At 50.6% G+C, this 27,569-nt stretch overlaps 1 protein-coding gene across 1 annotated transcript in view; it reads right to left on the bottom strand.

The window, feature by feature from the left end:
* Positions 1-1,953: 1,953 nt before the first annotated feature.
* The window catches only part of LOC142257261 (nicotinamide N-methyltransferase-like), a 58,970-nt gene continuing 33,354 nt past the window's right edge, over positions 1,954-27,569 (bottom strand). Inside the window, exon 4 of the mRNA XM_075329423.1 lies at positions 1,954-2,446. Coding sequence (XP_075185538.1) covers positions 2,017-2,446 — 430 coding nt within the window. The 3' untranslated portion in view covers positions 1,954-2,016. The remainder of the gene's footprint in view (positions 2,447-27,569) is intronic.

The following is a 27,569-nucleotide window of genomic DNA, read 5'->3' as shown; positions in this document are numbered from 1 at the left end:
CGCTCTGCAAGGGAGTTGGCGCTACACGCGGGGACTTGGGTGAGGAGTTTCACGGCCGGGGCCGCGGTCGTTTGGTTTGGATTGTAAGTTCGTGACACCACCCACGGGTTGTGGTGAATGGATGGACACCACCGCTGCTGTTAACTAGGCCTCCCGGGGATGGTGTTGCGCAGCTTGGTGTTGACCCCTCCGTGGGTAGGGGAGCGATAGTCCCGGGGGCCCGTGGAGGTGCTGAGGCGGGGGAGCGGGTTGGACGCTGGTGCGGTGCGGTGCGTGGCCCAAAGGCACTGGTGTACTCACTCTGACACAATACACTGGAGTCTCTGGTAAACCAAACGGAGTGATGAACGGGGCCCGCAGCCGGCTGCAGCTTCTCCCGGTATAGGTTGGTGGTTTCCGCCTTTCTCCTGCACCTCTGTGTGTAAATGTTTGACTCCTATGCCTAGACACCGGTAGTCCGCTCCCCGACTTGTATATGCCGTAGGAGCCCGTTTGCCCGTAGACGCTGGCCCTTTGGGTCTCTATGCCTTGGCGGTGGCTCTACCCTGTATGATTGGGATGTTGTCTTCTAACGGGTTTTGTGTGGGATAGGTCCTTAAGTCCAGTCCGCAATCAGTTGATTTGACTCGGCCCTGTCGGTTCGGGGCTTCGTCTGGGTCTGAGTACCCCTCCTGGTGCTCCGGTTTCCAATCGGTTCCCTGGTTCGGTACCAGCGGGCCACCGCCCGACCCCGGTCCCTATGGTTCCACCGGCTGTAATCCCAGCTCCTGCAGGCGGCCACCACCATCTGCCTCCTTGCCAAAGGTGACTGGGCTCCGACCCAGCCACCGGAGTAGTCTATGGCAAGCCTGGGCACAGGTCTGCCCTTGGACTCAACCTCTCTCCTTCACTGTCAAAACTACTCTGCACTGTCAACTTGAACTTGTGTCTGTGTTTTCCCGCCTCCAGGCCTGTGAACTCTTCGGTGGGCGGAGCCAACCACCTGGCTCCGCCCCCCCTGGTGTGGACATTAAACCTGGAGGGTGGTGACAAGGTTTTTAGTTTGACTGATGTCACCTAATCGGGAGGGGGTGTGGTGTTGTGTGTGATTACCTCGGACGACCTAACTAGTCCAGGGCGTCACAAGTACTGCACGTCTCACCAGCAAAATCCGCTGGGCAGAGGATTTCAAGTCTTCTGTCCCACACTAAGTGCCCAGGGCACAGCATCATATAGAGCCAGGACCAAAAAAGTAACACCAGTAACGGACTCCCGCTGCCTGCTATACGGGACGGGAATGGAACAAAATGTTAATGATTGTTGTACGTATACCCTCTTTCACTTGTAAAGCGCCATGGAATAAATGGCGCTATAATAATAATAATAATAATAATAATACTGGACTCTGTGTATGAATTATCCCCAGAGAAATGGGTTCTTGGTGTCTTTTGAAATCCCATGCTCCACAGTACTGTATACTAAATGGTGTGATCCGGTTCGATGGGGATTGCGGATGTGATCTCAGTGCCTGCATTCTCTTCCTGTATTCGTAAACATGGATGACGTCTCCTCCACTGGCGGACACAGACAGAAAAGGGCCCATGTGCAAAAACAATATATGGGCCCAATTGCTCATCATCGGCAGGGACTTTGGTTCTCTCACCTGCCCGGGCAACCTGCAGTGGCTGCCCTGTCCTCAGTCCATGCTGCCACCTCCCAGAGCCTGTGTATACCTCACAGGCTTCCTGGTTCTGCCCAAATTCTGCTCCTGAGGCCATGTCCCTTTTCTTAAAGGGCCAGCATACCCTGACCTGGAAGTGCCTCTCACTTTTCACTTGATTATCTAAATAAAGGAGATGAACTATACAACTGTTTATTTCTTTTTATTTAGATTTTCTAAGTCTAGAATTGTGACTTTGACAAGGATTGGACAATATTTTATTAATAATCAATAAACTAATTCCAAATTGTTCACTTTTATTTCACATCTAATTCACAAAATTTTTACAAGCCAAAACAATCCAGAAGAATTTGACTTTACTTTGGCTTACGGGCATGAATAAAATATTTCCCTTGAAAATCGGCAAATTCCATCCGTGATTTATCCACACGGGGCGCATGCACCGCTTTCTCAATCTGGTAACCGGCTTCTTTGAAGGCCGCCTCCAGATCCTCCTTATTTGAGGACATTGTACTAAAACGTTTTTCACCAACATGATAAAAAGTAGAACTTAGCCCACCTAAAATTAAAAGGTGACCTCCGGGTTTTATTAAGTCCTTGAAATTTTTCAAAACTTCACAGTAGGACTTTGTGTCCTTACACGGGGCTTCAAGACACAGACAACACAGGAGACAATCCACCGGAGGTACGACCACAGGATCGAAAGGGTTTCTTTTCAGAGCATCACATATGAGGAATTCTTTCACCTTATTGCGGAGTTTCTCTGCCTTTTTGTTGCAATCCTCCCTTTAAACAACAAAGAACAATATTATTTTGCTTATTTATAGCCTAAAGAATTGGTGGAGAACTCACGTCTAGATGCTTTAATTGGGAATATGGTCAACCTATAGTGGTTACGGAAAATATTGAGACCCCTTTAAATTTTTCACTCTTTGTTTCATTGCAGCCATTTGGTAAATTCAAAAAAGTTCATTTTTTTCTCATTAATGTACACTCTGCACCACATCTCCCATCTTGACAGAAAAAAAACAGAAATGTAGAAATGTTTGTAAATTTTTTAAATAAGAAAAACTGAAATATCACATGGTCATAAGTATTCTGACCCTTTGCTCAGGCACTCGTATTTAAGTCACATGCTGTCCATTTCCTTGTGATCCTCCTTGAGATGGTTCTACTCCTTCATTGGAGTCCATCTGTGTTAAATTAAACTGATAGGACTTGATTTGGAAAGGTGCACACCTGTCTATATAAGTCCTCACAGCTCACAGTGCATGTCACACCAAATGAGAATCATGAGGTCAAAGGAATTGCCCAAGGAGCTCAGAGACAGAATTGTTACAAGGTTACAAAACAATTTCTGCAGTACTTAAGGTTCTTAAGAGCACAGTGGCCTCCATAATCCTTAAATGGAAGAAGTTTGGGACCACCAGAACTCTTCCTAGACCTGGCTGTCCAGCCAAACTGAGCAATCATAGGAGAAGAGCCTTGGTGAGAGAGGTAAAGAGGAACCCCAAGATCATTGTGGCTGAGATCCAGAGATGCAGTAGGGAGATGGGAGAAAGTTGCACAAAATCAACTATCATTTCAGCCTCCACCAGTCGGGCCTTTATGGTAGAGTGGCCCGACGGAAGAGTCTCTGTTATGATCCGGAACCATGGAAGACCACCATAAATCACTGGTAAAAGGTGACAAGAGCATTGGCAACTAATCTGGTCGCCATCCCCTTACTAACCATCAACACTAGAAGTAGCCGAGGGGTGAACTAACATCCTGTGCACTGCGAACCAAGCCGGAGAACTATCTATCCTAAAGGAAGGAAAGATGAATAACTCTCTGCCTCAGAAAATAGATAAAGAATAGCAAGCCCCCCTCATTCAAAGACTGCGATGATATAGGAAAACACAATACACAGATAGATGATAGGATTAGCAAAAGGTGAGGCCCTACTGACTAAATAGGACAGGATAGGAAAGGGACTGATGGTGGCCAGAGAAAAACCCTGCAAAAATCCAAAAACCTGATAGTACAAAAAGCCCTCCGATCGCTAGATCTGAACTCCGTCCTATACCAGGCGCTCTTGTCATACCAATGAACAGAAAGCAGGAACCATTAAAAATTCAAGAAGCAACAAACACATGGACTAATAGGAGCAATACTCCAAATATAGCTGCAGGGAGCTTCCCAGCTAAGCAACTGAGAGGGAAGATCCCTGCATGCAAATAAACTGACAAGAACCACAGTAAATGACAAACTCAGATAAGATAAAAAAGAACCAAACAACAAATAAAGAGCCAAGCACTTATCTGGGGTAGCTGTGGTCTGGAGCAGGATGAAGCAGGCTGGTGAACAAAGAACAACTGACATCCGGCATAGCCTGCTAGCAGACCAGGGTTTAAATAGGCATAGAGTTAGTAATGGAAACGCCCATTGCTCAACACATCTGGTTTCTGTCCAAACCATTCCTGGCCACAAGAGGGAGCCTCACAGCAGCAAAAGCATAACTGACATTCACAACACCTCCCCTCAGTGCAAAACATATGAAAGCCCCATAGAGTTTGAAAAATAAGACATGAAGGACTCCCAGACTATGAGAAATAAGATTCTCTGGTCTGATGAGACAAATATAGAACTTTTTGGTGATAATTTTAAGCTGTATGTGTGGAGAAAACCAGGCACTGCTCATCACCTGCCCAATACAATCCCAACAGTGAAATATGGTGGTGGCAGCATCATGCTATGGGGGTGTTTTTCAGCTGCAGGGACAGGACGACTGGTTGCAATTGAAGGAAAGATGAATGCGGCCACACAGCTAACATAACAAAGGAGTGGCTTCAGAACAACTCTGTGACCATTCTTGACCGGCCCAGCCAGAGCCCTGACCTAAACCCAATTGAGCATCTCTGGAAAGACCTTAAAATGGCTGTCCACCAACATTCACCATCAAACCTGACGGAACAGGAGAGGATCTGCAAGGAAAAATGGCAGAGGATCCCTAAATTAAGGGGTGAAAACTTGTTGAATCATTCCCAAGAAGACTCATGGCTTTTTTAGCTCCAAAGGGTGCATCTACTCAATACGGAGCAAAGGGTCTGAATACTTATGACCATGTGATATTTCAGTTTTGTTTAATAAATTTGCAAATATTCCTACATTTCTGTTTTTTTCTGTCAAGATGGGGTGCAGAGTGTACATTAATGAGAAAAAAATGAACTTTTTTGAATTTACCAAATGGCTGCAATGAAACAAAGAGTGAAAAATTTAAAGTGGTCAGAATACTGTCCGTACCCACTATACATTAAAGGGGAGTTTTGTTCTAGGAACCTCAACGATGAGCCTAAAGCGGGCTTCACACGGTACGATCTATTGTGCGATTGCACGAGCGATTGTACCCGCCCCCGTCGTTTGTGCATCACGGGCAAATTGCTGCCCGTATCGCACAAAGTCGTTAAACCGCAGTCATACGTACTTACCTGCTGAGCGACCTCGCTGTGGGTGGCTAACATCCTCTTCCTGAAGGGGGAGGGGCGTTCGGCGTCACAATTACCTCACACAGCTGCCACCCAATAGAAGCGGGGGGGTGGAGATGAGCGGGACGTAAACATCCCACCCACCTCCTTCTTTCCGCATAGCCGGCGGGTGCCGTGGGACGCAGGTAAGCTGTGTTCATCGTTCCCGGGGTGTCACACAGAGTGATGTGTGCTGCCCCGGGGACGATGAACAACTGGCGCAAAGAAGAATAAACGATTTTTTAAAAATGAGCGACCTGTGCATGATTCGCGATTCATAACCGATTTGCGATCGTTTATAGACGCTCATAGGTGTCACACGGGACAACATCGCAAGCGATGCCGGATGTGCGTCACAAAAACCGTGACCCCAACGACATATTGCACGATACGTCGTCTCGTGTGACGCCCGCATAAGTGTAGAGCTTTTCCAAAAGTGTGGTCACCCTTCCTAGACCTGGCCGTCCAGCCAAACTGAGCAATTGTGGGAGAAGTGCCTTGGTGAGAGAGGTAAAGAAGAACCCCTAGTTCACTGTAGCAGAGATCCCGAGTTGCTGTATGGAGATGGGAGAAAGCTGGCCTATGAACAAGGGTTATCTATAAGAGACGACCCTTTTGACTATTTCAGAGTTCTGACTTTTTATCTTTGATTAAAACTGTTTTTGTAGGCCTGAACGACGCATCTCTGAGATGAGGAGCGGGGGGGGTGGGTACTGTTAGGCGCCGGCGGCCAAGATTGAGGAGGGGGGGTGGGGTGGATCTGTGTGCCGGCAGCCGAGTTTGAGGAGTGGGAGGGAGTGCTGGCGTTGCTGTCATGCTGCTGGGAGATCCTGTGCATGGTTTACTACATACTACATACGATACTGTATGCTGGAGAGAGAGGCAGGGGGTGCAGAACTATAAGGCTCAGCATACTTCATCCACTAGTGTATCCAGGAGGGCAGACAGCAGCTGCCGAACTACAAGACTCACATCCTTCAGCCAAGACTGTATGCAGGAGTCTTTTGCCCAAAAACGTAAAATGTAAAAAAAAAAAAAATGACGGGGCTTTGCCATATTTTTGTATGCTAGCCAGGTACAGCAGGCAGGTACGGGCTGCCCCCAACCCCCAGCTGCCTATTTGTACCCAGCTGAAAACCAAAAATATAGGGAAGCCCTTTTTTAATTATTTCATGAATTTCATGAAATAATTTAAGAAAAAAAAATGACGTGGGCTTCGCACAAATTTTGTGTCCAGCCAGGTACAACTAGGCAGCTGGGGATTGGAATCCTCAGCGCAGAGTGCCCAAGCTTTCTGGGCACCCCTGCTGGGAATTGCAGTCCGCAGCCTCCCCAGAAAATGGTGCTTTCATAGAAGCGCCATATTCTGGTGCTGTATCCAACTCTTCCAGCGGCCCTGGTGACCGGTGGCTTGCTGGGTAATAAGGGGTTAGGGCCAGCTGTATATTATCAACTAGCTCTAAGCCTGAAATTCATGGTGTCATGCCAATATTAGACATGGCCACCATGAATTTCTTGTAAAGATAAAAAAAAAACACAAGACAGAGAAAATATTTTTATTAGAAATAAAACACAACACAATTAGTGACTCCATCTTTATTGAAATAAAGAACCCCCCTCCGCAGTAATCCTGCGTCAAGGGTCCCGGGCTGTCCAATTCGGATCCAATATCATCTGATCGGTTTGCTGGAAGGCAAAGCGATCAGATGATGTCAGGTTAAAGGACATGAATCACATCACACATCAGCTGATTGTATAAAAGCCGTTTATACAATCAGCTGATGCATCAGTGCAAAAAAAACCCAACTACTCACCTGTCTGCTGGTAATCAGCTGCTGCAGTCACCTCAGAGCATCACCTGATCGCTTAAACCAGCTGGGCTGTAAAAATCCGGCCCCACCGCTGGACTAAAGCCCGCTACACATGCTTCAATATATCTCACAATCCGTCGTTGGGGTCAAGTTGTAAGTGACGCACATCCGGCATCGTTTGTGAGGTATCTGCGTGTGACATCTACTTGCGATCAGGATTGAACGCAAAACCGTTGATCGCAAACACATCGTATCATTCTCTAGAATTGAGCGTTTTGTTGCACGAACCTAGTGAATTGTAACGTGTGACATCCCTCATACGATTTTGGTGTCTGATGCTATGTGCGCAGGTGTGCGCTCTGCACCGCAGCTTAAAAAAGGTCCGCTTCAGAGCGCAGCTGAAAAGCTGTGTTCTGAAGCGCCTCACAATGTCTGTCATTCACTAATCTCTGTCAGTCCGTCACTATCTCTGTCCCTCACTCTCTGTCCATGTCAGTCTATCCCCCTCTCTAATATACTCACCGATCCCCGATCCCCGGCGCTGCACGGCATTCACACTGCTCCGGCGGCTTTTACTGTTTTGAAAAAGCCGGCCGCCCATTAAACAATTTCGTATTCCCTGCTTTCCCCGCCCACCGGCGCCTATGATTGGTTACAGTGAGACACGCCCCCACTCTGAGTGACAGGTGTCACACTGCACCCAATCACAGCAGCCGGTGGGCGTGTCTATACTGTGCAGTGAAATAAATAATTAATTAAAAAAAACGGCGTGCGGTTCCCCCCAATTTTAAAACCAGCCAGATAAAGCCATACGGCTGAAGGCTGGTATTCTCAGGATGGGGAGCTCCACGTTATGGGGAGCCCCCCAGCCTAACAATATCAGCCAACAGCCGCCCAGAATTGCCGCATACATTATATGCGACAGTTCTGGGACTGTACCCGGCTCTTCCCGATTTACCCTGGTGCGTTGGCAAATCGGGGTAATAAGGAGTTATTGGCAGCCCATAGCTGCCAATAAGTCCTAGATTAATCATGTCAGGCGTCTAGGAGACACCTTCCATGATTAATCTGTAAATTACAGTAAATAAACACACACACCCGAAAAAATCCTTTATTAGAAATAAAAACACAAACATATACCCTGGTTCACCACTTTAATCAGCCCCAAAAAGCCCTCCATGTCCGGCGTACTCCAGGATGCTCCAGCGTCGCTTCCAGCTCTGCTACATGGAGGTGACAGGAGCTGCAGAATACACCGCCGCTCAGGTCACCTCCACGCAGGTAATGAAGACAGCCGCGCGATCAGCTGAGCTGTCACTGAGGTTACCCGCTGTCACTGGATCCAGCGGTGGCCGCGGGTAACCTCAGTGACAGCTCAGCTGATCGTGCTACTCACCTCAGTTGCTGCGTGGAGGTGAGAGGAGCAGCGGTGAGTAGTGCGATCAGCTGAGCGGTCACTGAGGTTACCCGCGGCCACCGCTGCATCCACCGCTGGATCCAGCTGCTAACTTCAGTAATTTAGGAGATTAGCGGTCACCGGTGAGTCCTTCACTGGTGACCGCTAATCAGGGCGCGACACAGACAGAGCCGCAGCATGACAGTGAAGTCGGGTGAGGTTCACCCGAGTTCATTCTGACAGTGCGGCTCTGTCTGTGTCTGCTGTCATCTGCCATTCACCGCTGCTACATGGCTGTCTGTGGCTGCTGTTAGCGGCCATGTAGCAGAGCTGAATGGCAGATGACATAGTAAAAACGCATCCCTACACATTACACACGCTTGGCAAGTCAATAAATTAAAAAAAAAAAAGGTGCCCAATGCATACGTCACAGAACACATGATCTAAAGGATCGCACACAAAATTGACCAATTTAACATAGACTACTAACGCACGTGTGACAGCAAATGAACGACCAACGTGCAATCTCATAAGATCCCGGATGCAACCTGGGCGTGTCACATCGCAAATGCGATTGTACAACTAATTGCAACGTGTAAAGTGGGCTTTAGACTGTCAGCTGATGCCGTAGCGTGACTGCATCAGCTGATTACCGGCAGGTCTTGAAGCCAATCAGACGTGTCCTGGGGGGCTGCAGACCGGTAAGTGTGAGGTTTTTTTTTCTAGTGTTCCCGCTTAGCAGCTGGGAGCGGACATGGAGCTGGTGGTAGCAGGGGGAAGCAGGGGGGGGGGGGTGAGCACTGGGGGACGGGGGGGTGAGCACTGGAGGCCGGGGCTGGCAAGTACTGGGGGACCTGATCGCCGGCTGCAGGAGCAGCACAGTGATTACAGGGCAGGTGGGAGGGAGCGGAGGTTGCTTGGGGGGGGGTTGAATCAGACGACGGGGGGCAACGGTGGTCGGGGGGGAGTGAAAGACAGCAGAGAAGAGCAAATACCTTACCGGATGGCAGCAGATCGGGGTGACCGGCCGTGACATCGATTTTCAGCGTCCATGAACATCTTGAAGAGGGCGGGCACCCACCGCCCCTTCACATCTGATTGGAGGGATAGCGTCACATGGATGCTAGCTCCAATCAGATCGGAGGGGGGGGGGGGGGGGACACAGAGGTCACCCTGCTCCAGCCAATGGCTGATGATATCGCAAATTTACAAATTAGCCATGTGGACAGAGCCAGAGGTGCTTATCCTCAGCGCTCTTCAGATTTTCCGGTACGCCGTACCGGCGCGCACCACCGCAAAAAAAGCACTGTCTAAGAATCAAGGGAATCTTGTTTAATCTTAAACGTCCTTGTCTCATCCATGGTTTAAGATTTTGCTTTATCTCATACCCATGTTCTCCATTAACCAGCATATCATGTGCGGCACTACACATGTAGTTTATTACACAACCTGTTCGTGCTCCCTGATATACGTGGGTCTCACCTCACTAGAACTACGTATACGAGTCAAGGAGCACGTCAGGGATATTGCCGCTGCTGGTTCGGTGGAGGATGTCACCCTGCTGAAGACGCTTCCCCGTCATTTCAGGATACATCATGGATGCAACCCCAGATCCTTAATGGTTTGGGGTATTGATGTGGTTCATGGAGAGGTTCGGGGGGGGGGGGGCAATCTACGCAAGACTCTCATACAACGGGAGTCGAGGTGGATTGTCTCCTTGAACACCTTGGTCCCACATGGACTCAATGAGGTGGTCAGCTACTCTCCTTTCTTATAAGGAGGATACGCATTTCCTCCCCTCTGCCCATTTGCACTTTTATACGGGGATATACATGCACGTGCTTGTGTGTATTTTTCACATTACATGAGTTTCTCTCTGTGCTTGTGTGTTGTTTTCCTCAATATTGACATCCCTATTTTTGGTAAAGTACCAGAGTTGTTTTTACATTATATAGGGACATGTGTTACATGTATTTTTAATCATTTTTGTATGTTGTATGTGGTTTTTAATTTTACCTTATCTTCTCCTCTTTTGTTTATTTTCTCTTACATAAGTGAATTATATATTAATTATACTGGACAGACTGTTCCCATGCATTTAATATTCTTCTCCTAGCTGCTGGTGACATCTCCCCCAACCCCAGGCCCCCATCCTTTAGTACATATAACTCTCATCTTGCAACACATAGAAACTCTGCTCATCTTATCAATTTCCAGTGCTCACCTTCTCATGCCCCTTTTAATTGCACACTCTGGAATGCAAGGTCAGTGTGCAACAAACTCCTCTACATTCATGACTTCTTCCTCTCCGACGCCCTGAACCTTGTTGCTCTAACGGAAACCTGGATCCAGCACTCTGACACCACCGCTGCTGCTGCTCTCTCACATGGTGGGCTTCAATTCTCACATACTCCAAGACCTGAGAACAGATCAGGAGGAGGTGTTGGTCTGCTCCTCTCATCCCAGTGTGCCTTCCAGGTCATCCCCTCAGTACCCTCACTCATGTTTCCTTCTTTTGATGTCCATACCATTAGACTCTTCAAACCATTCTCCCTGTGAGTGGCAGTTGTGTATCGCCCTCCAGGCTCCTCCCGTCACTTCCTCGATCATTTTGCCACTTGGCTTCCACACTTTTTATTCTGTGACTTTCCCACTTTCATCATGGGGGATTTCAACATCCCTATTGACGACCCACTCTCCCCATCTGCCACCCATTTTCTTTCTCTAACCTCATCCTTCGGCCTCTCACAGCTCACTAAAGACCACTTTGCACACAGAGATAAATCTTTGGCAGATCTGTGGTTGTGTGAAGCCCCGCAGGTGTTGTATCGGTGCATACCTTCAGGGACTCCACGTAGCTGGTGCTGGTCACAGGTAGGGAATCTTCGGTTTTGATCGTGACGCCACTCTCAGTATTGCGGTCAGTGGGGACCGCCACTGCAGGTTAGGGGACGCCTGGGGCTGATGGTGGGTGCAGTCGGATGTAGTAGCCTCCTGAGAGTGAGGCAAGCCCCAGGGCCCTGTGTAGGTTTGTAGTACCACAAGTCGCAGAATGACTCACACAGGCAGAAATGTCTTTCAAGGGCTTTACTCACATTTGATGGCAGGGTGAGTAGCCCGGGCGTAGCTGGGATGAACCAGATGGGAACCAGGTATCCTTCAGGCTGACTTTATGAGGGTGACTACTGACTCGCCTTCCTTAGCCCTTGGTGGTTTGGGGTGACCCCGACTTTGAGTCCCTATGGGGGTCACCCAGGGAAGATGCTGCAGCCTCTCTCCCCCTTTGGTTTGCCGTTTGCTTGTTCCCCGGACCAGGCCACTCCAGCTGCTTGCCTCCTGTGACCTATGGGCCCTCACTGCGGTTACGTGGCTGCGGCTTTTGTGGTGTTGTGGTGTGGGCTTTGAGAGCCCCACACCGGCAGGTTTAGCAGAAGAAAGCTGGATCTATCTTCGCTTCGGGATCTGCCGCCCGGTTGGGCCTGGTGCTCTCTAGCAGTCTCCTTACTTCCCACTCCGTGCTTTCTCTCTAGCTGAAGCTGGCTTTCAGGTAGCACTCCTAGTTGACCGTTCTCCCCCGTCAGTAGCCACTGCGCGGGCGCTGTTAGACAGCATCAATCCCACAGGTCTGCTCCTCACTGAGCCCTCTGGAGTTCTCCTCTAACTGACTCACTGCTCCTCCTCTCCTGTTCTTGCCTACGCCACCTAGCAACCAGACTCTCCACCACACCCCTTGAGAGGAGATGGAGGCTTTAGGCCCCCTGCCACTATTCCAGTGGAGGTATAGGCTTTGCCCCCTCCTGGGATCCCCAGGGGTCCTCTCAAAGGTACATGTGTGAGACCTGGTCACTATGCGCCTGTGTTCCACACCCCAGTCAGCCTTCTGGATTACCTGTATTGTACTGTCCCCAGCATGGGTGCAGTACTCAGTGGTGCCTGACCAGGTCAGGGGCGCCACAGTTGCAGTGAAATCATGGACATATTCTTCCATTTGTACACAGCCACAAACCTGGCACTGATTGTCCACAATTTCACTTCAACCGCAGATCTGCCGCAGATTTATCTGTGTGTGTAAAGTGGCGTTTAGTCTCCTACACATGAGGATGGGAATACGCTGGTCTTCTCCCGCCTCTGCACTCTTCATGACTTCACCAATTCCCCTCTCCCACTCTCTGACCACAACCTTCTCTCCTTTTCCATCACAAACTGTCTTCAAACCCGGGATGCCCCCACTTATCACCTATCACAGAAATCTAAGCGCCATCAATACCCAGCTGCTAATGAACAATTTGTAGTCATCCTTGGCTCCCATCTCCTCCCTCTCCTGCGCAGACTCTGCAGTATCACATTATAATAAGACATTGCAGAGTGCCCTGGATGAAGCTGCACCAGCTACATGCAGAAAAAAAACACGCAGGCAGCGGCAGCCCTGGCACACGCTTCAAACACGTTTCCTACAGCGCTGTTCTACGTGTGCAGAGCGTCTGTGGAGAAAATCCTTCTCAGCTGAAGACTTCATCCACTATAAGTTCATGCTCAAAACCTACAACTCTGCTCTCCATGTGGCTAAACAAGTATAATTTACCACTCTCATCACTTCACTAGCCAACAATCCTAAACGACTCTTTGAAACCTTCCACTCCCTCCTGAGCCCTAAAGCACAGACCCCGGTCACCAACCTAAGCTCTGATGATCTGGCCATTTTCTTCTTACAAAAGATTAACGACATCCGCAAATAAATCTTTGAAAAATCCCCTCAGAGCCTGGATCCGCTCCTCTCCCGCTAGAGATGAGCGAACCGGTCCCGGTTCGGCTCGAGGCCGGTTCGCCGAACGGAGGTCCCGTTCGAGTTCGGCTCGTCGAACGTTCGACGAACCGAACTCGAACTGCATAGGAAACAATGGCAGGCAATCACAAACACAGAAAAACACCTAGAAAACACCCTCAAAGGTGTCCAAAAGGTGACAAACAATTCACAACACATGGGAAAGTGACAAGGACATATACTTATGCAAAAACAAAAGAGCTGGACAAAGAAAAAGAGGAGGAGACACAGATATAGGCATGGCACGCCTTTCTAAAGTCATGTAAAACACCGCAAGGTGACTCCAAGCGGAGCCTCCCTTTTTTCCAAAAATTGGGCCCCACACACACCCAACCCTTCAGTGGCAGCAGTTGTGCCCCAGTTGTACAATTCACAGCTAGATTTGCATCAAGCACATTCAAAAATACGCCATAATTAACCGTCCCCAGGATGACACCGGGGTAGGTAGCAAAGTCTTTCCTGATCCCAGCTCTGTTCATCTTGGCTTCTTTTAAAAACACAGCAAGCAAGGGTTACTCCAAGCGGAGTCTCCCTTTTTTCAAAAAATTGGGCCCCACACACACCCACCCCTTCAGTGGCAGCAGTTGTGCCCCAGTTGTACACTTCACAGCTAGATTTGCATCAAGCACATTCCAAATCCACAAGCATTTACTCTCCCCAGGATGACACAGGGGTTGTAAATTCCTTCTGGATCCATGACTTGTTCATTTTGATGAACGTCAGTCTGTCCACATTGTCACTGGACAGACGCGTGCGCTTATCTGTCAGCACACACCCAGCAGCACTGAAGACACGTTCAGAGACAACGCTGGCAGCTGGACACGACAAAATCTCCAAGGCGTAAGTTGCGAGCTCTGGCCATTTTTCTAGGTTTGAAGCCCAAAAGGAGCAAGGCTCCATTTGCAAAGTCATGGCATCGATGTTCATTTGGAGATACTCCTGTATCATCCTCTCCAGCCGTTGACTATGTGTCAGACTTGTTGTCTCTGGTGGCCTTGCAAAGGAGGGTCTAAAAAAATTATGAAAAGATTCCATAAAATTGCTGTTACCAGCACCAGATACGGTGCTACTGGTACGTGTAGACTGTTGAAGATGACGAGACCGTCCCATGTTTGTCAAGTTACAACTGGGAGATTCACTCCCTGCACCTGCACGGTTGTTTGGTGGAAAAGCGGATCTAAGATCGAGTAACAGCTTCTGCTGATACTCCTGCATACGTGCGTCCCTTTCTATGGCTGGAATTATGTCACAAAATTTGGACTTGTACCGGGGATCTAATAGTGTGGCAAGCCAGTAGTCATCATCACTTCTAATTTTGACAATACGAGGGTCATGTTGGAGGTAGTGCAACAAGAAGGCACTCATGTGTCTTGCGCAGCCATGCGGACCAAGTCCACGCTGTGTTTGTGGCATAGAGGTGCTAACCGTTCTTTCTTCCTCTGACATCTCCCCCCAACCTCTTTCAACTGAAATTTGACCAAGGTCTCCCTCATCTGCTGAGTCTTCCATGTCCATGGACAGTTCGTCCTCCATTTCTTCATGTCCTCCTGCACCTTCCTCAACATCTCGCCTGCTACCATGCGCCCTTGTTGATCCCTGTCCCCCATGCTCCCATGCCTGGCGCCTTGGTGATGATGAATGTCTGGACTTTGGTGATGTTGTTGTGTCTTGCGCATATGAATCCTCCTGTAGTTCATCCACTTCCTGTTGTCCCACCCCCTGACTCCGAATAGTGTTTAGCGTGTGTTCCAGCATGTAAATGACTGGAATCGTCATGCTGATAATGGCATTGTCAGCGCTAAACATATTCGTCGCCATGTCGAAACTGTGCAGAAGGGTGCATAGGTCCTTGATCTGAGACCACTCCATCAGGGTGATCTGCCCCACCTCTGCATCTCGTTGGCCCAGGCTATACGTCATGACGTATTGCACCAGGGCACGGCGGTGCTGCCACAGTCGCTGTAACATGTGGAGAGTTGAATTCCAGCGTGTCACCACATCGCATTTCAGGCGATGAACCGGCAGGCCGAAAGACTTCTGGAGCGATGCAAGTCGCTCAGCTGCGGCGCTTGAACGGCGGAAGTGAGCAGACAGTTTTCGTGCCCTGTTCAGAAGGCCATCTAGGCCGGGATACTGTGTTAAAAATTGCTGCACGACAAGGTTCAACACGTGAGCCATACAAGGTACGTGTGTCACCTTGCCCAGGCGAAGGGCCGCACCCAGGTTTGCAGCATTGTCGCACACGGCCTTACCAGGCTGCAGGTTGAGTGGAGACAACCATTTATTAAACTCGGACCGCAGAGCTGACCACAACTCCTCAGCTGTGTGACTCTTATTCCCAAGACATGTCAAGCTAAAGACCGCCTGATGCCGTTGCGCTCTGCTGCCAGCATAGTAATGAGGGGTGCGTGATTCCTTCTGCGCAGTGAGAACGCTGGTGGCCTGACCAGGCAGGCTTGGGGCGGAGGTGGAGGACCCAGATGAGGTGGATGATGCAGAAGCAGTGGCGGAACTTGGACAGACAGAGGATTGACACACAAGTCGTGGGGACGGCAAGACTTGTGCAGCAGACCCTTCACCATCTATCACCATAGTTACCCAGTGCCCAGTCAGCGACATGTAACGTCCCTGTCCATGCTTACTGGTCCAAGTATCGGTGGTGAAATGCACCCGTTCACACACAGAGTTTCTCAAGGAAGCGGTGATGTTGTGTGCGACATGCTGGTGTAGCGCGGGCACACCTTTCTTAGAGAAGTAGTGGCGACTAGGCATCTGGTACTGGGGCACAGCGACAGACATAAGGTCTCTAAAATCCTGTGTGTCCACTAGGCGGAAAGGCAGCATTTCGGTAGCAAACAGCTTACAGAGGGATAGAGTCAACCTCTTAGCTTTGTCATGGGTCGCAGGAAATGGCCTTTTATTTGTCCACATCTGAGGGACAGAGATCTGGCTGCTGTGTGCAGACGGTGTTGAGTAGGGTGTCCCTGGAAAAATGCAGGTTTGTGAGGAAAGTGCAGGCGGAGACATGATGTTGCCTTCATCCAACGTTGGTGCTATCGATGTCTGAGAGAGCTGTACACACTCACTTGTTTCCCCTTCCAAAACAACTGACGACCTACCAAGCAAACTGCCTGTTGCGGTTACAGTGGTGGAAGTTGTGGGTGGAAAAACAGGTGTGACAGCTGTCCCCACAGTCCTAGAAGATGACGAGCGCGCGGATGCACTGGAAGGGGCAGGCGGTGGATGGTTCGCTCCGCTAGGCCGCATTGCAGCACGGTGAGCTTCCCACCGGGCCATATGATATTTATTCATGTGACGATTCATGGAAGAAGTTGTCAAACTGCTGAGGTTTTGACCTCTACTAAGAGAACCATGACAAATTTTACAGATCACATAATTTGGGCGATCTTTTTGTATGTCAAAAAAGGACCAGGCTAGGCAAGGCTTAGAGGCCATGCGACCTGATGATCCACCCCGAATAATGCTCAGAGGCAGAGTGGTGGCTGAGGATGCAGTTGTAGACGTGCTACCAGTACTCCGACTCTGTCCAGGAAGGCGCAAGGTAACTTCGTCATCAGTTGCATCCTCCTCCACCACCTCTGTTGACCTCCTCGAGTGCCTGACTGTGGGTTGACAGTAGGTGGGATCTAGAACTTCATCATCAATTGTTGTGTTTGCACTCCCCTCCCCCTCTGACCGAGCCTCTTCTTGCCCTGACCGAATATTTAAGTTGTCATCCCAATCGGGTATCTGAGTCTCATCTTCATCAGTATGTTCTTCATTGTCTATAACCACAGGTGTTACAGTTTGTGACAAAGGGTCAACATTATGCTCAGAAACTTGGTCCTCACGGCCTGAATCAGAGTCACAAAGGTTCTGGGCATCACTGCAGACCATTTCCTGTTCTGTACTCACTGTAGCTTGGGAGCAGACCTCTGATTCCCAGGCTATAGTGTGACTGAACAGCTCTGCAGACTCAGCCATCTCACTTCCACCATACTGTGCAGGGCTGATGGAGACTTCAGAGCTGGGAGAAATCAAGTTTGATTGGTATGACAACTCAGAGGACTGGTGTTTTTTGGATGCGGTACTTGAAGTGGCTGAGAGGGCACTTGTTGGACCACTTGAGATCCATTCAAGCATTTTCCTTTTTTGCCCATCATCTACCTTTCTTCCTGTTGTTCGTGTCCGTAAAAAAGGGAGCACATCGGATTGTCCACGGTAAGTAGTAGACATCTTACTTTTGCTGGTAGATGGTCTATCTTCAGCAGATGATAATGGAGCTTTGCCACCTTCCCCACGGACAAAACCTTTTTTGCCTTTTCCACCACGCCTCTTCCCCTTTACACCAGCATCTGTCATTTTGCCACTCATGTTGATTGCGACAAGATTGTGGACTGAAAATGTGGTAGTAAAAATTGAGAGGTGGTGTAGATTGCAGTGGTGGTCTAGCTTTATTAACAGCAGAATAATAAAGAATAATTATCCCTAACAATGCAACTACGGCCCTTAAACTGGCAGCAAAAATTGCTAGTATAATGGCTTAGTTATAATGAGTTGGAGTGTGCAATGCAGGCAGACGCGCTCTGCAAATGTCTTTGCACTAGTGGGACTATAGCAAAGTCCAATAGCCACGTATAGGATGCCACTAGGTACACTGGGTGTTTGCTAGTATAATGGCTTAGTTATAATGAGTTGGAGTGTGCAATGCAGGCAGACGCGCTCTGCAAATGTCTTTGCACTAGTGGGACTATAGCAAAGTCCAATAGCCACGTATAGGATGCCACTAGGTACACTGAGTGTTTGCTAGTATAATGGCTTAGTTATAATGAGTTGGAGTGTGCAATGCAGGCAGACGCGCTCTGCAAATGTCTTTGCACTAGTGGGACTATAGCAAAGTCCAATAGCCACGTATAGGATGCCACTAGGTACACTGGGTGTTTGCTAGTATAATGGCTTAGTTATAATGAGTTGGAGTGTGCAATGCAGGCAGACGCGCTCTGCAAATGTCTTTGCACTAGTGGGACTATAGCAAAGTCCAATAGCCACGTATAGGATGCCACTAGGTACACTGAGTGTTTGCTAGTATAATGGCTTAGTTATAATGAGTTGGAGTGTGCAATGCAGGCAGACGCGCTCTGCAAATGTCTTTGCACTAGTGGGACTATAGCAAAGTCCAATAGCCACGTATAGGATGCCACTAGGTACACTGAGTGTTTGCTAGTATAATGGCTTAGTTATAATGAGTTGGAGTGTGCAATGCAGGCAGACGCGCTCTGCAAATGTCTTTGCACTAGTGGGACTATAGCAAAGTCCAATAGCCACGTATAGGATGCCACTAGGTACACTGGGTGTTTGCTAGTATAATGGCTTAGTTATAATGAGTTGGCGTGTGCAATGCAGGCAGACGCGCTCTGCAAATGTCTTTGCACTAGTGGGACTATAGCAAAGTCCAATAGCCACGTATAGGATGCCACTAGGTACACTGGGTGTTTGCTAGTATAATGGCTTAGTTATAATGAGTTGGAGTGTGCAATGCAGGCAGACGCGCTCTGCAAATGTCTTTGCACTAGTGGGACTATAGCAAAGTCCAATAGCCACGTATAGGATGCCACTAGGTACACTGAGTGTTTGCTAGTATAATGGCTTAGTTATAATGAGTTGGAGTGTGCAATGCAGGCAGACGCGCTCTGCAAATGTCTTTGCACTAGTGGGACTATAGCAAAGTCCAATAGTCACGTATAGGATGCCACTAGGTACACTGAGTGTTTGCTAGTATAATGGCTTAGTTATAATGAGTTGGCGTGTGCAATGCAGGTAGAGGTGCTGCAAATGTCTTTGCACTAGTGGGACTATAGCAAAGTCCAATAGCCACGTATAGGATGCCACTAGGTACACTGAGTGTTTGCTAGTATAATGGCTTAGTTATAATGAGTTGGAGTGTGCAATGCAGGCAGACGCGCTCTGCAAGTGTCTTTGCACTAGTGGGACTATATCAAAGTCCAATAGCCACGTATAGGATGCCACTAGGTACACTGGGTGTTTGCTAGTATAATGGCTTAGTTATAATGAGTTGGCGTGTGCAATGCAGGTAGAGGTGCTGCAAATGTCTTTGCACTAGTGGGACTATAGCAAAGTCCAATAGCCACGTATAGGATGCCACTAGGTACACTGAGTGTTTGCTAGTATAATGGCTTAGTTATAATGAGTTGGAGTGTGCAATGCAGGCAGACGCGCTCTGCAAGTGTCTTTGCACTAGTGGGACTATATCAAAGTCCAATAGCCACGTATAGGATGCCACTAGGTACACTGAGTGTTTGCTAGTATAATGGCTTAGTTATAATGAGTTGGAGTGTGCAATGCAGGCAGACGCGCTCTGCAAATGTCTTTGCACTAGTGGGACTATAGCAAAGTCCAATAGCCACGTATAGGATGCCACTAGGTACACTGAGTGTTTGCTAGTATAATGGCTTAGTTATAATGAGTTGGAGTGTGCAATGCAGGCAGACGCGCTCTGCAAATGTCTTTGCACTAGTGGGACTATAGCAAAGTCCAATAGCCACGTATAGGATGCCACTAGGTACACTGGGTGTTTGCTAGTATAATGGCTTAGTTATAATGAGTTGGCGTGTGCAATGCAGGCAGACGCGCTCTGCAAAAGAAAAGCCCGGACGCCTGCCCTGAAAGGGCTCAAGGGAGGGCAACATGACTGAGGAGGGATGCTAGGCCTGAGGGTTAGCAAGGGGTTAAGGTGCAGGGTAGTTTGTGCGGGAAAAGTGGGAGGTGGAGTTATGGGGCTGTGGGGCCATGTAATTGGTCAGGGGGTTGCTAGTGTAGGGGGGTATATATAGGGCCGGATTAGGAGGTGGGAGGTCATTCCTACCTGGAAGACGCTTGGAATTGTCCCCTGTCCAGGTGAAGTCGGCTATGGCGGAGCGGAGCTGGTTCCAGGGACGCAGTGGATGGCGGTCGTTTGCTGGAGGAGGTCCAGGCTTCTACAGGACCTCGACTCCAGATGGCGCTCTGGACCGGAGGCCTGGCGGGACCCATCTGGCGACGGCGGCTGGATCCAGGTGCAGAGGCAGCGGTCGGTGGACGGCGGTGGAGCGACGCTGCGAGGAGCCCGACGGCGAGGTGGTGAGTGACGTCACCGGCCTCAATACCTTTCCCGCGATGCGGGGTCACCAGGGTGACGCGGCCACGTGACCCGGGGCGCGGTCACGTGGTCCGGCGTCGCCGTCACGTGCCCCCGGCGTCCTGACGTCACGGTCACATGGCTCGGCGGTGCGGTCATGTGACCGGGCGCTGAACCCGGAAGTGCGGCCTGCGCGATAGCGCAGGGCTACGTCAGCACAGAGGGGGCTGCTGCGGCCCGTTTTCACGGGGCCTGGTCACGGAGGAGCTTTAGGAAGGGAGCGGATGAGGGCCCATGGCGGGTTTCCACCTGTCATGGGAAGATGTCGGCGCAGAAACTGCGGACCGGGACGGCAATCAAGCTGCGGTGCGGGCGGTAGTGGGTTGGTAAGTGCCATCACTGGCCCCTTCTATTTTCCATCAGTTACGGCGCAGGGGTAAGCGTGACTCCATGGGCGGCGCGGCCACGTGATCCAGGGCTCGGTGCGTGGTCTGGCGGCACAATCATATGCCCCTGGCGTCACGGTCATCTGCGACTGCCGGGGATCTCGGTGGAACAGCCTGAGCAGGGTCCAGCGGGCAGTGGCGGCACGACTGGCGCTGGCACGGGGGGTCAGCGAACGGCAGGGCTGTTCCAGAGCTGGACTTGTCGCGTGCTCGTCTGCATATTCCAGGAGTGTGGCCTGCGCAGCCGCGTAGGGTCAGGCCAGCGGTCGGGTGGCAGCACGTGTTCCAGCTGGCGGATGTGCGGCTGGAGCGCACCACCCCCCCCCCCAAGTTGTGGCTCCGAGCCAGTGACTATGGGACAAGCGTCCCCGGACGGATGGTCAGTCCGGCCGGTGGCGTTACCCGTGGAAAAGATGGCGGTGCTCGACGCGGAGGACACGTGACGGCTGTTCCGTGGGATTCCATGGAGTCAGCCTAGTAACTTAAGGCTCACTTAAAACCTTGTATTAATGCTTGGATTAAGGTGGGTGGTAAGGGTGTTGATACGTATGATTTTGGGTGCAATAGGGCGTTAGTTTGTGTGTCAGTGGGTTTCGTCAGGAGGTTGGGGGCCCTGTGTACGGCGTTGAATTTTGTGTGGGAGTGGTTGCTATGTGGTCCCGGATGCCATGCTAGGGGGTTTTCATGCTAGGATGTCTATCTCTAGGTGAGGACATTGTTTATTCTGGTTGGCGTAATTGCGCTTGCATTATCTGGGTGATTTTGTATGACTGGGTGATTTCCTGGTGGTTCACGACTGATTCAGGTGTAAGCCGGCGGTGGTGGGGAGATTGAGGCAGGGATACGAATACTTGCAAAGGGGTGGTGGATAGCCGTGTTCAGGGCGATTCCATGGTTTAGGTAATGGTCATAGGGGCCTTTTGGCTAGAGGATTATCGCGGTTCATAGTATTTGGTAAGGGTTCCATGGTAGTCCACTGACGTGATGGCCCATTCTGCCGGGGGCATTTGCATTTGGCGGCTTATTCTTGAGCATTGCATGGGGTGTGCTATCGCCGGTGGGAGGTGAAGGGGAAGGTGGTTGCGTTTTACGAGGGGGTGTTTTCTATTTTATAGGCATCGGTCTAGGTCCGGTTCCCCAACAGGGGTTGTGTGAGTGCTGGGGTTTTTTCAGGTTCCCTGGGACGCGGCATGTTTTGTTGCGGCCAGATGTTAAGGAGAGGTCGAGAGGATTGGGACAGCAGTTTTTTGGAGATCTGTCCTTCCTTGCGGCGGTTGATGACACCTCCCTGGGGGTCTTGAAATTGACCATTCACCTGTATGCGGTGCCCAGGCTAGCCGTCTATTAACAGGAGTGATAGGCGATTAATATATATAAAAAAAAAAAAAAAGGGCACGATTTTATGGCCTTTGCCTGTAATCGGGTTTCAGTGTTTGTGTACGATTGCTTTCGTATATATATTGTGTGGAGCTGGGTGTTTTATGGTTGCTCAATATCTGGTTATTGTGGTCCATGGTTCAGGTTCGGTCCCATAGTTGGGGGATTATCCAATGTTCGGGATTGCTGAGTGCTTATTTTCTGTTTCTGGGACAACCTGGGACTGCTAAGCTGTCTCTTCATGCCCAGGGTGTATTTGCAGAGTTAGCATGTGTTTGATAAGTCAATGTGTTTGGTTCGTCTAGGTGGGGCCCTATGTCTGAGGTCAGGTTACGGGCCATTATCAGGTTTCGGTGTATATCGTGCTCCTGTTTTGTGGTCAAGTTTGGTTTATTGAATACGGGGATCCACGTGCCGTTTGGGGGGCCTTTACAGGATCTGCGAATTCATGGTAAGGTTACGAGAGTTTGCTGGCAGTGTCTGCACAGGGGCAGTTTTAACAAGTTTTATACGCGCGGATTGGTATGCGGTCTTAGTAGGGTTGCCGGCTTAACGTTGACAGACCTTATCGGGCTGCATTCGTTATGGCAGTTGATCGTAGCTCCGCAGGAGTTTATTATGAGTAGGTGGTTCTCGTTTACGATGGGCTTGGGGGTTTTCTTTTGGGGACAGCTGGCTTTGCTTTGCCTTATGGGTATACTGCTCATCGTAGAGTGTTTCTTTCTGGTGCTCCCGGATAGGGGGCTCGGGTAATGTGTAGGTGCGAGAAATGAGTGACATTTGGGTGGGGTATACAGTGTGTGGATTATTGGTGTCGGGGGCCTCTGATTGGCGACTTGTGTGATTTTCAGCTAGCTAGTGCTGATGGCGGGTGTTGTTCCAATTTTGGTTATGCGGATAGATCATGGGGCATGTTGTGATTTCGCCGGCTGTCACGCGGCAGTGTAGCCCCTCCCGGCACTACATTGCCAGGTGGTTTCTTGGTTTTACGTATTTGTCGGGACTGGCAGGTATTACGGGTACGCAGTCGTGCGGCGCAGCTATGGGTGAGTTATTCGAAGTAGTGTGCGAGTAGGTCGCAACTATGGCATTACCTCCCTCAATGTCGGGCTGGATGGCAGTGGTAGTCAGTGCGGTGTGCACTGACTCTTATGGTTTAAGGACCTGGTAATCGTCTGGAGTGGTGCCCCGTGTCGGGGGTGTTTTGCGGCACTTTAAGGCTGAGTGGCGGACAAGCACCAGGCACCTGTAGGTGCAACGTTTGACGGTTGGCCCTGGCTTATGGTGCCTAAAAGCTTCGGAGAAATGTGGTGTCTAAGTTTTCCGGACTACGGGTTGAGGGGGAGTTGATGCTCTCTCATTTTGTGAGTAGTATTGAGTTTGCAGTTCAGCAGGGATTGGGCGTGGGGTACAGTTGGCTTTTGGCGAGAGGGTGGCAACGGTAGTGTTGTTCTTTCGGGTTCGACGTGCACGGAGATACCAATGATTAACTGTGGTCATGTGCCCCTCTTACGGGGCTTTGAGCAATATGTGGTGGTCAGAAGGGTGTATTCTGACTTAGTTTTGGGAAATCGTCTGGTGGTGGGAGTATCGTTACACATTGGTATAGTTAAGGTCTTTTCTTCAGGCCGGTGGTCGGCTTGACTGTCTTTGGTTCCGTGTTGTTGTGACTTCGGGGTGGAATGGTTTTGACTATTGGGCTGGGTAGGAATTTCAGGATCGGTGCGATCACACACAGTTTTCGGGAACAGCAGCGTTTTGGTACTGCACGTGGGTGGAGGAGACGTGGTCGCTGGGGGCATCCGGGGTGCTTGATTCGTGACATCGGGTCTGTTTGCGCCGAGCCATTTCTTCCTGCCTGGGTGCCGTGCTCATGTTGTTGTTCACAGGGGCATGACTGCCTAGTGGTTTTATTACTGGGCATGTTTTAGGAATCTGTCAGAGGTTGGGGAAACAGGAGAGGTTGTTTTGTTTCCAATTATAAGGGTTGGCTTTGCTTAATTATCATTTGATGTGTAATTTTCGGAGGCGCCTGCTGTGTAGCTGTCTCAACGAGGCCGAGCTTGCCCCTTGTTCCATGGAGATGGGGGTGGCAGCTCAGGTGGCTCGTTGGGGACTGGTCGCGCAGGCGGTGCATAGGATCGGATAATGTGGTCGGCTAGTGGCAGGTCTTGGGTGCGGCTGCCCTTGTTGTACTGGTACACCAATAATGGTTGGCTTTGCTTAACTATCAGTTGGTGGGTAATTTTCAGAGGCGCCTGCAGTGTAGCTGTCTCAACGAGGCTGAGCTTGCCCCTTATTTCATGGAGATGGGGGCGGCGGCTCAGGTGGCTCGTTGGGGACTTGTCGCGCAGGCGGTACATAGGATCGGAAGATGTGGTCGGCTGGTTACAGGTCTTGGGGGTGGCTGCCCTTGTTGTACTAGTACACCAATAATGGTTGGCTTTGCTTAACTATCAGTTGATGGGTAATTTTTGGAGGCGCCTGCAGTGTAGCTGTCTCAACGAGGCTGAGCTTGCCCCTTATTTCATGGAGATGGGGGCGGCGGCTCAGGTGGCTTGTTGGGGACTGGTCGCGCAGGCGGTACATAGGATCGGACGATGTGGTCGGCTGGTTGCAGGTCTTGGGGGCGGCTGACCTTGTTGTACTTGTGGTTTGGGGTTGGCATTGTGAGGTCTAGAGGGGGTTATTTTGCTCGATTGGCATTGGTCCCACAGCATTGGTTACTCGAGCCGAGGAGCCGGCTCGGGTCGGGGTTTTTTGGTGGTGGGGCTTGCACGTACAAGGAGTCATACGTGCTCGCTGTGGCGGAAAGGAGGGGGGTATTTGAAGTCGGAGGATTGCACAAAGAGCGGGGGGGAACCCAGTGCAGGAGCGGGTTACCCCTGGTGGTGCAATGGTATGGTTGGTGGGTCCCTACTGTGCTCGGTCACAGCGGGACATGTTAACGTGGGACCCTGCTGTGCTGGGTCACAGCAGGGCATGTTAATGTGCTGGGTGTCCTCGAGCCGGTGTGGTGCGGCTGAGGGCACATGGTGGAGCAACACTCGGCTGGGTGTCCTCGAGTCGGTGTGGTGCGGCTGAGGGCACATGGTGGAGCTGGTGTTGCAATCATGTACAAAGGGACTCTTCACTTACCCCCCCTCCTTTGCTGGTGGTTATGTTTATGGAGTTATTTACTATATTTATGAATAAAATGTTATTGATTATTTTGGTGTTAATAAACGAGGCTGCTGTGGCCTTTTACATCCAATGTCACGCAGTCTGTGTCTTATTTAAGTGAAAAGCGGTAAAAGGTGGATAACTGGTTTGGTTCAGAACGGCAAGTTAGGGCCGTCAGTCAGACGTTCCTAAGTCATGTCTTTGCACTAGTGGGACTATAGCAAAGTCCAATAGCCACGTATAGGATGCCACTAGGTACACTGAGTGTTTGCTAGTATAATGGCTTAGTTATAATGAGTTGGAGTGTGCAGAGGACAGGAGGGTACAGTGGCAGGATTGTGGGGTCTGGGTAGAGGAATGGAAGCCTGCCTTTCTATTCCCTCCTAATAGGGAAATGCAGGGAGGAAATCCCTGACCTTGGCTATGTGACGCCTTGGCACAGCCAGGTTGTCACAGAAAGAGTTAATCCTCCTTGGTAATCTGATCTCACACCGGTGCAGCCAGACAAGCACAGCCCCCAGTGTAAGGGAAAAGCAGAGGAGAGGGGAGGGGCTGGAGCAGACAGTGTGTGGAGGCAGACAGGACGGACGTCTGAAGTGTAGCTCCCAGGTGGGGAGCGAGGCGTCTCTGAAAGGGCCGGGACAGGCCGTAGTGAGGAAGGGGCCAGAACAGGTAGCCGGAGCAGGGCGGTGGCCCCTCGGTACCTGGGTACCCGGATCACTACAGGGGAGTGATTCCCCGTTCCCGGCTGAGGAGAAAGAGGAAGAGAGAGAGTGGAGAGAAAGGCACTTGGCTGCAGGGAAGGAACAACAAGGGCTGCTGCACCGTGTGTGGGACTCTAACACCCCCGTACCGAAGGCTGCGGACACCGGCAATTCCTAGCTACCAGTGACTCCGTGTGACTTTCTTGTGAGTACACCCGTGCCCTCGGGCACCGCACTGCAGCACTGCGCCATGCTCCCTGCTTACCCCATCACCGGGCCCCGGGATCACCAACCCCTACCCACGGAGGGGCAACACAAAACCTAGCTGCTCCGCTTCACCATCCCCGGGATCCTCGTATTGAGCAGCGGTGGTGCTACACATCACCACAACCGTGGGTGGCGTCACGGACAATATCCCAACACCCAAATACCCCTTTTACTGTGGAGCCTGGGATCACAGACCGGGTCACGCCACCGTGATACCCGCAGAAGTGACTCTGTGGCCCGGATCTGAGTACCCCCTGGTCCCCGGGCGAAACATTTGGCGTCACGAACAGGATCGAACCCATCCAGTTACCTGGAGGAACTGCGCCTTGCCCCGTCCGTCAGCGGCGTCCCGCTGAGGAAAAATCCAGAAGTCCGCCATTTTAGCCGCCATTTTAGGCGCCAAAAACAACAGCTTGGCGCCTTCTTCTCCGAGCGGCGGGCGCGAAAAAGAGGCTCCGCCCCCTGAGAACGCGGGCGGAAGTGAAGCTCCGGAGGACCGGAAGCGAAAGAGAAACTTTAAAGTTGCTGGAAGGACTGCTCCCGAGTACCAAGGGGGAGCAGTAGGAAGGAACCGCAGCTTATGTGACAAGGACTGTAAAGGCAGGGACGCCAGGACTCTGCCAACGTTTGGTTCCTGGAGAGGCCGCCGCAGCGATGCACCGACCCGTTACCCCTGTTACCGGTAGCGGAGCCCGCAGCGCCTGTTGGGGAGGACCCAGACCTGGGGTCCCCAGGCCTCACCTTTGTCACCACCCTGCCACCGGCCCCGGCAGTCCGCCCGGCCGCGACGGAGATGACGACGGCTCCGGCAGTCCGCCCGGCCGCAACGGCAGCAAAGTACCGGTCCCGTTGACCAATCTGGAACCGTTTCTGGACTGGGGTCAAGGGGTGCTGCCTGGGTTTTAGGGGCAGCACCAAGGCTAGGTTGTTTGGGTGGGTGACTAAAGGACCCGTCACGTTGACATTATTAAAAGTGTTATTTATTGTTGCAACGTTGAAGCAATGTGTATCCCGCTGTGGGAAGATTGAAAATGTTAAAATGTTTTATCCTTTTTCCAGTTTTAATAAATGTTGGTGCCTCGACGGCCCGAGGACGGGCCGTGTTTTACCAAGGGGGTGTGTGACGCCCTGGCACAGCCAGGTTGTCACAGAAAGAGTTAATCCTCCTTGGTAATCTGATCTCACACCGGTGCAGCCAGACAAGCACAGCCCCCAGTGTAAAGGAAAAGCGGAGGAGAGGGGAGGTGCTGGAGCAGACAGTGTGTGGAGAGCAGACAGGACGG

Source organism: Anomaloglossus baeobatrachus, chromosome 11, assembly GCF_048569485.1.
Source record: "Anomaloglossus baeobatrachus isolate aAnoBae1 chromosome 11, aAnoBae1.hap1, whole genome shotgun sequence".
NCBI lineage: Eukaryota > Metazoa > Chordata > Amphibia > Anura > Aromobatidae > Anomaloglossus > Anomaloglossus baeobatrachus.
Note: the sequence above shows the minus strand (reverse complement) of the source record. Positions and strands in the feature narration are given on the sequence as shown.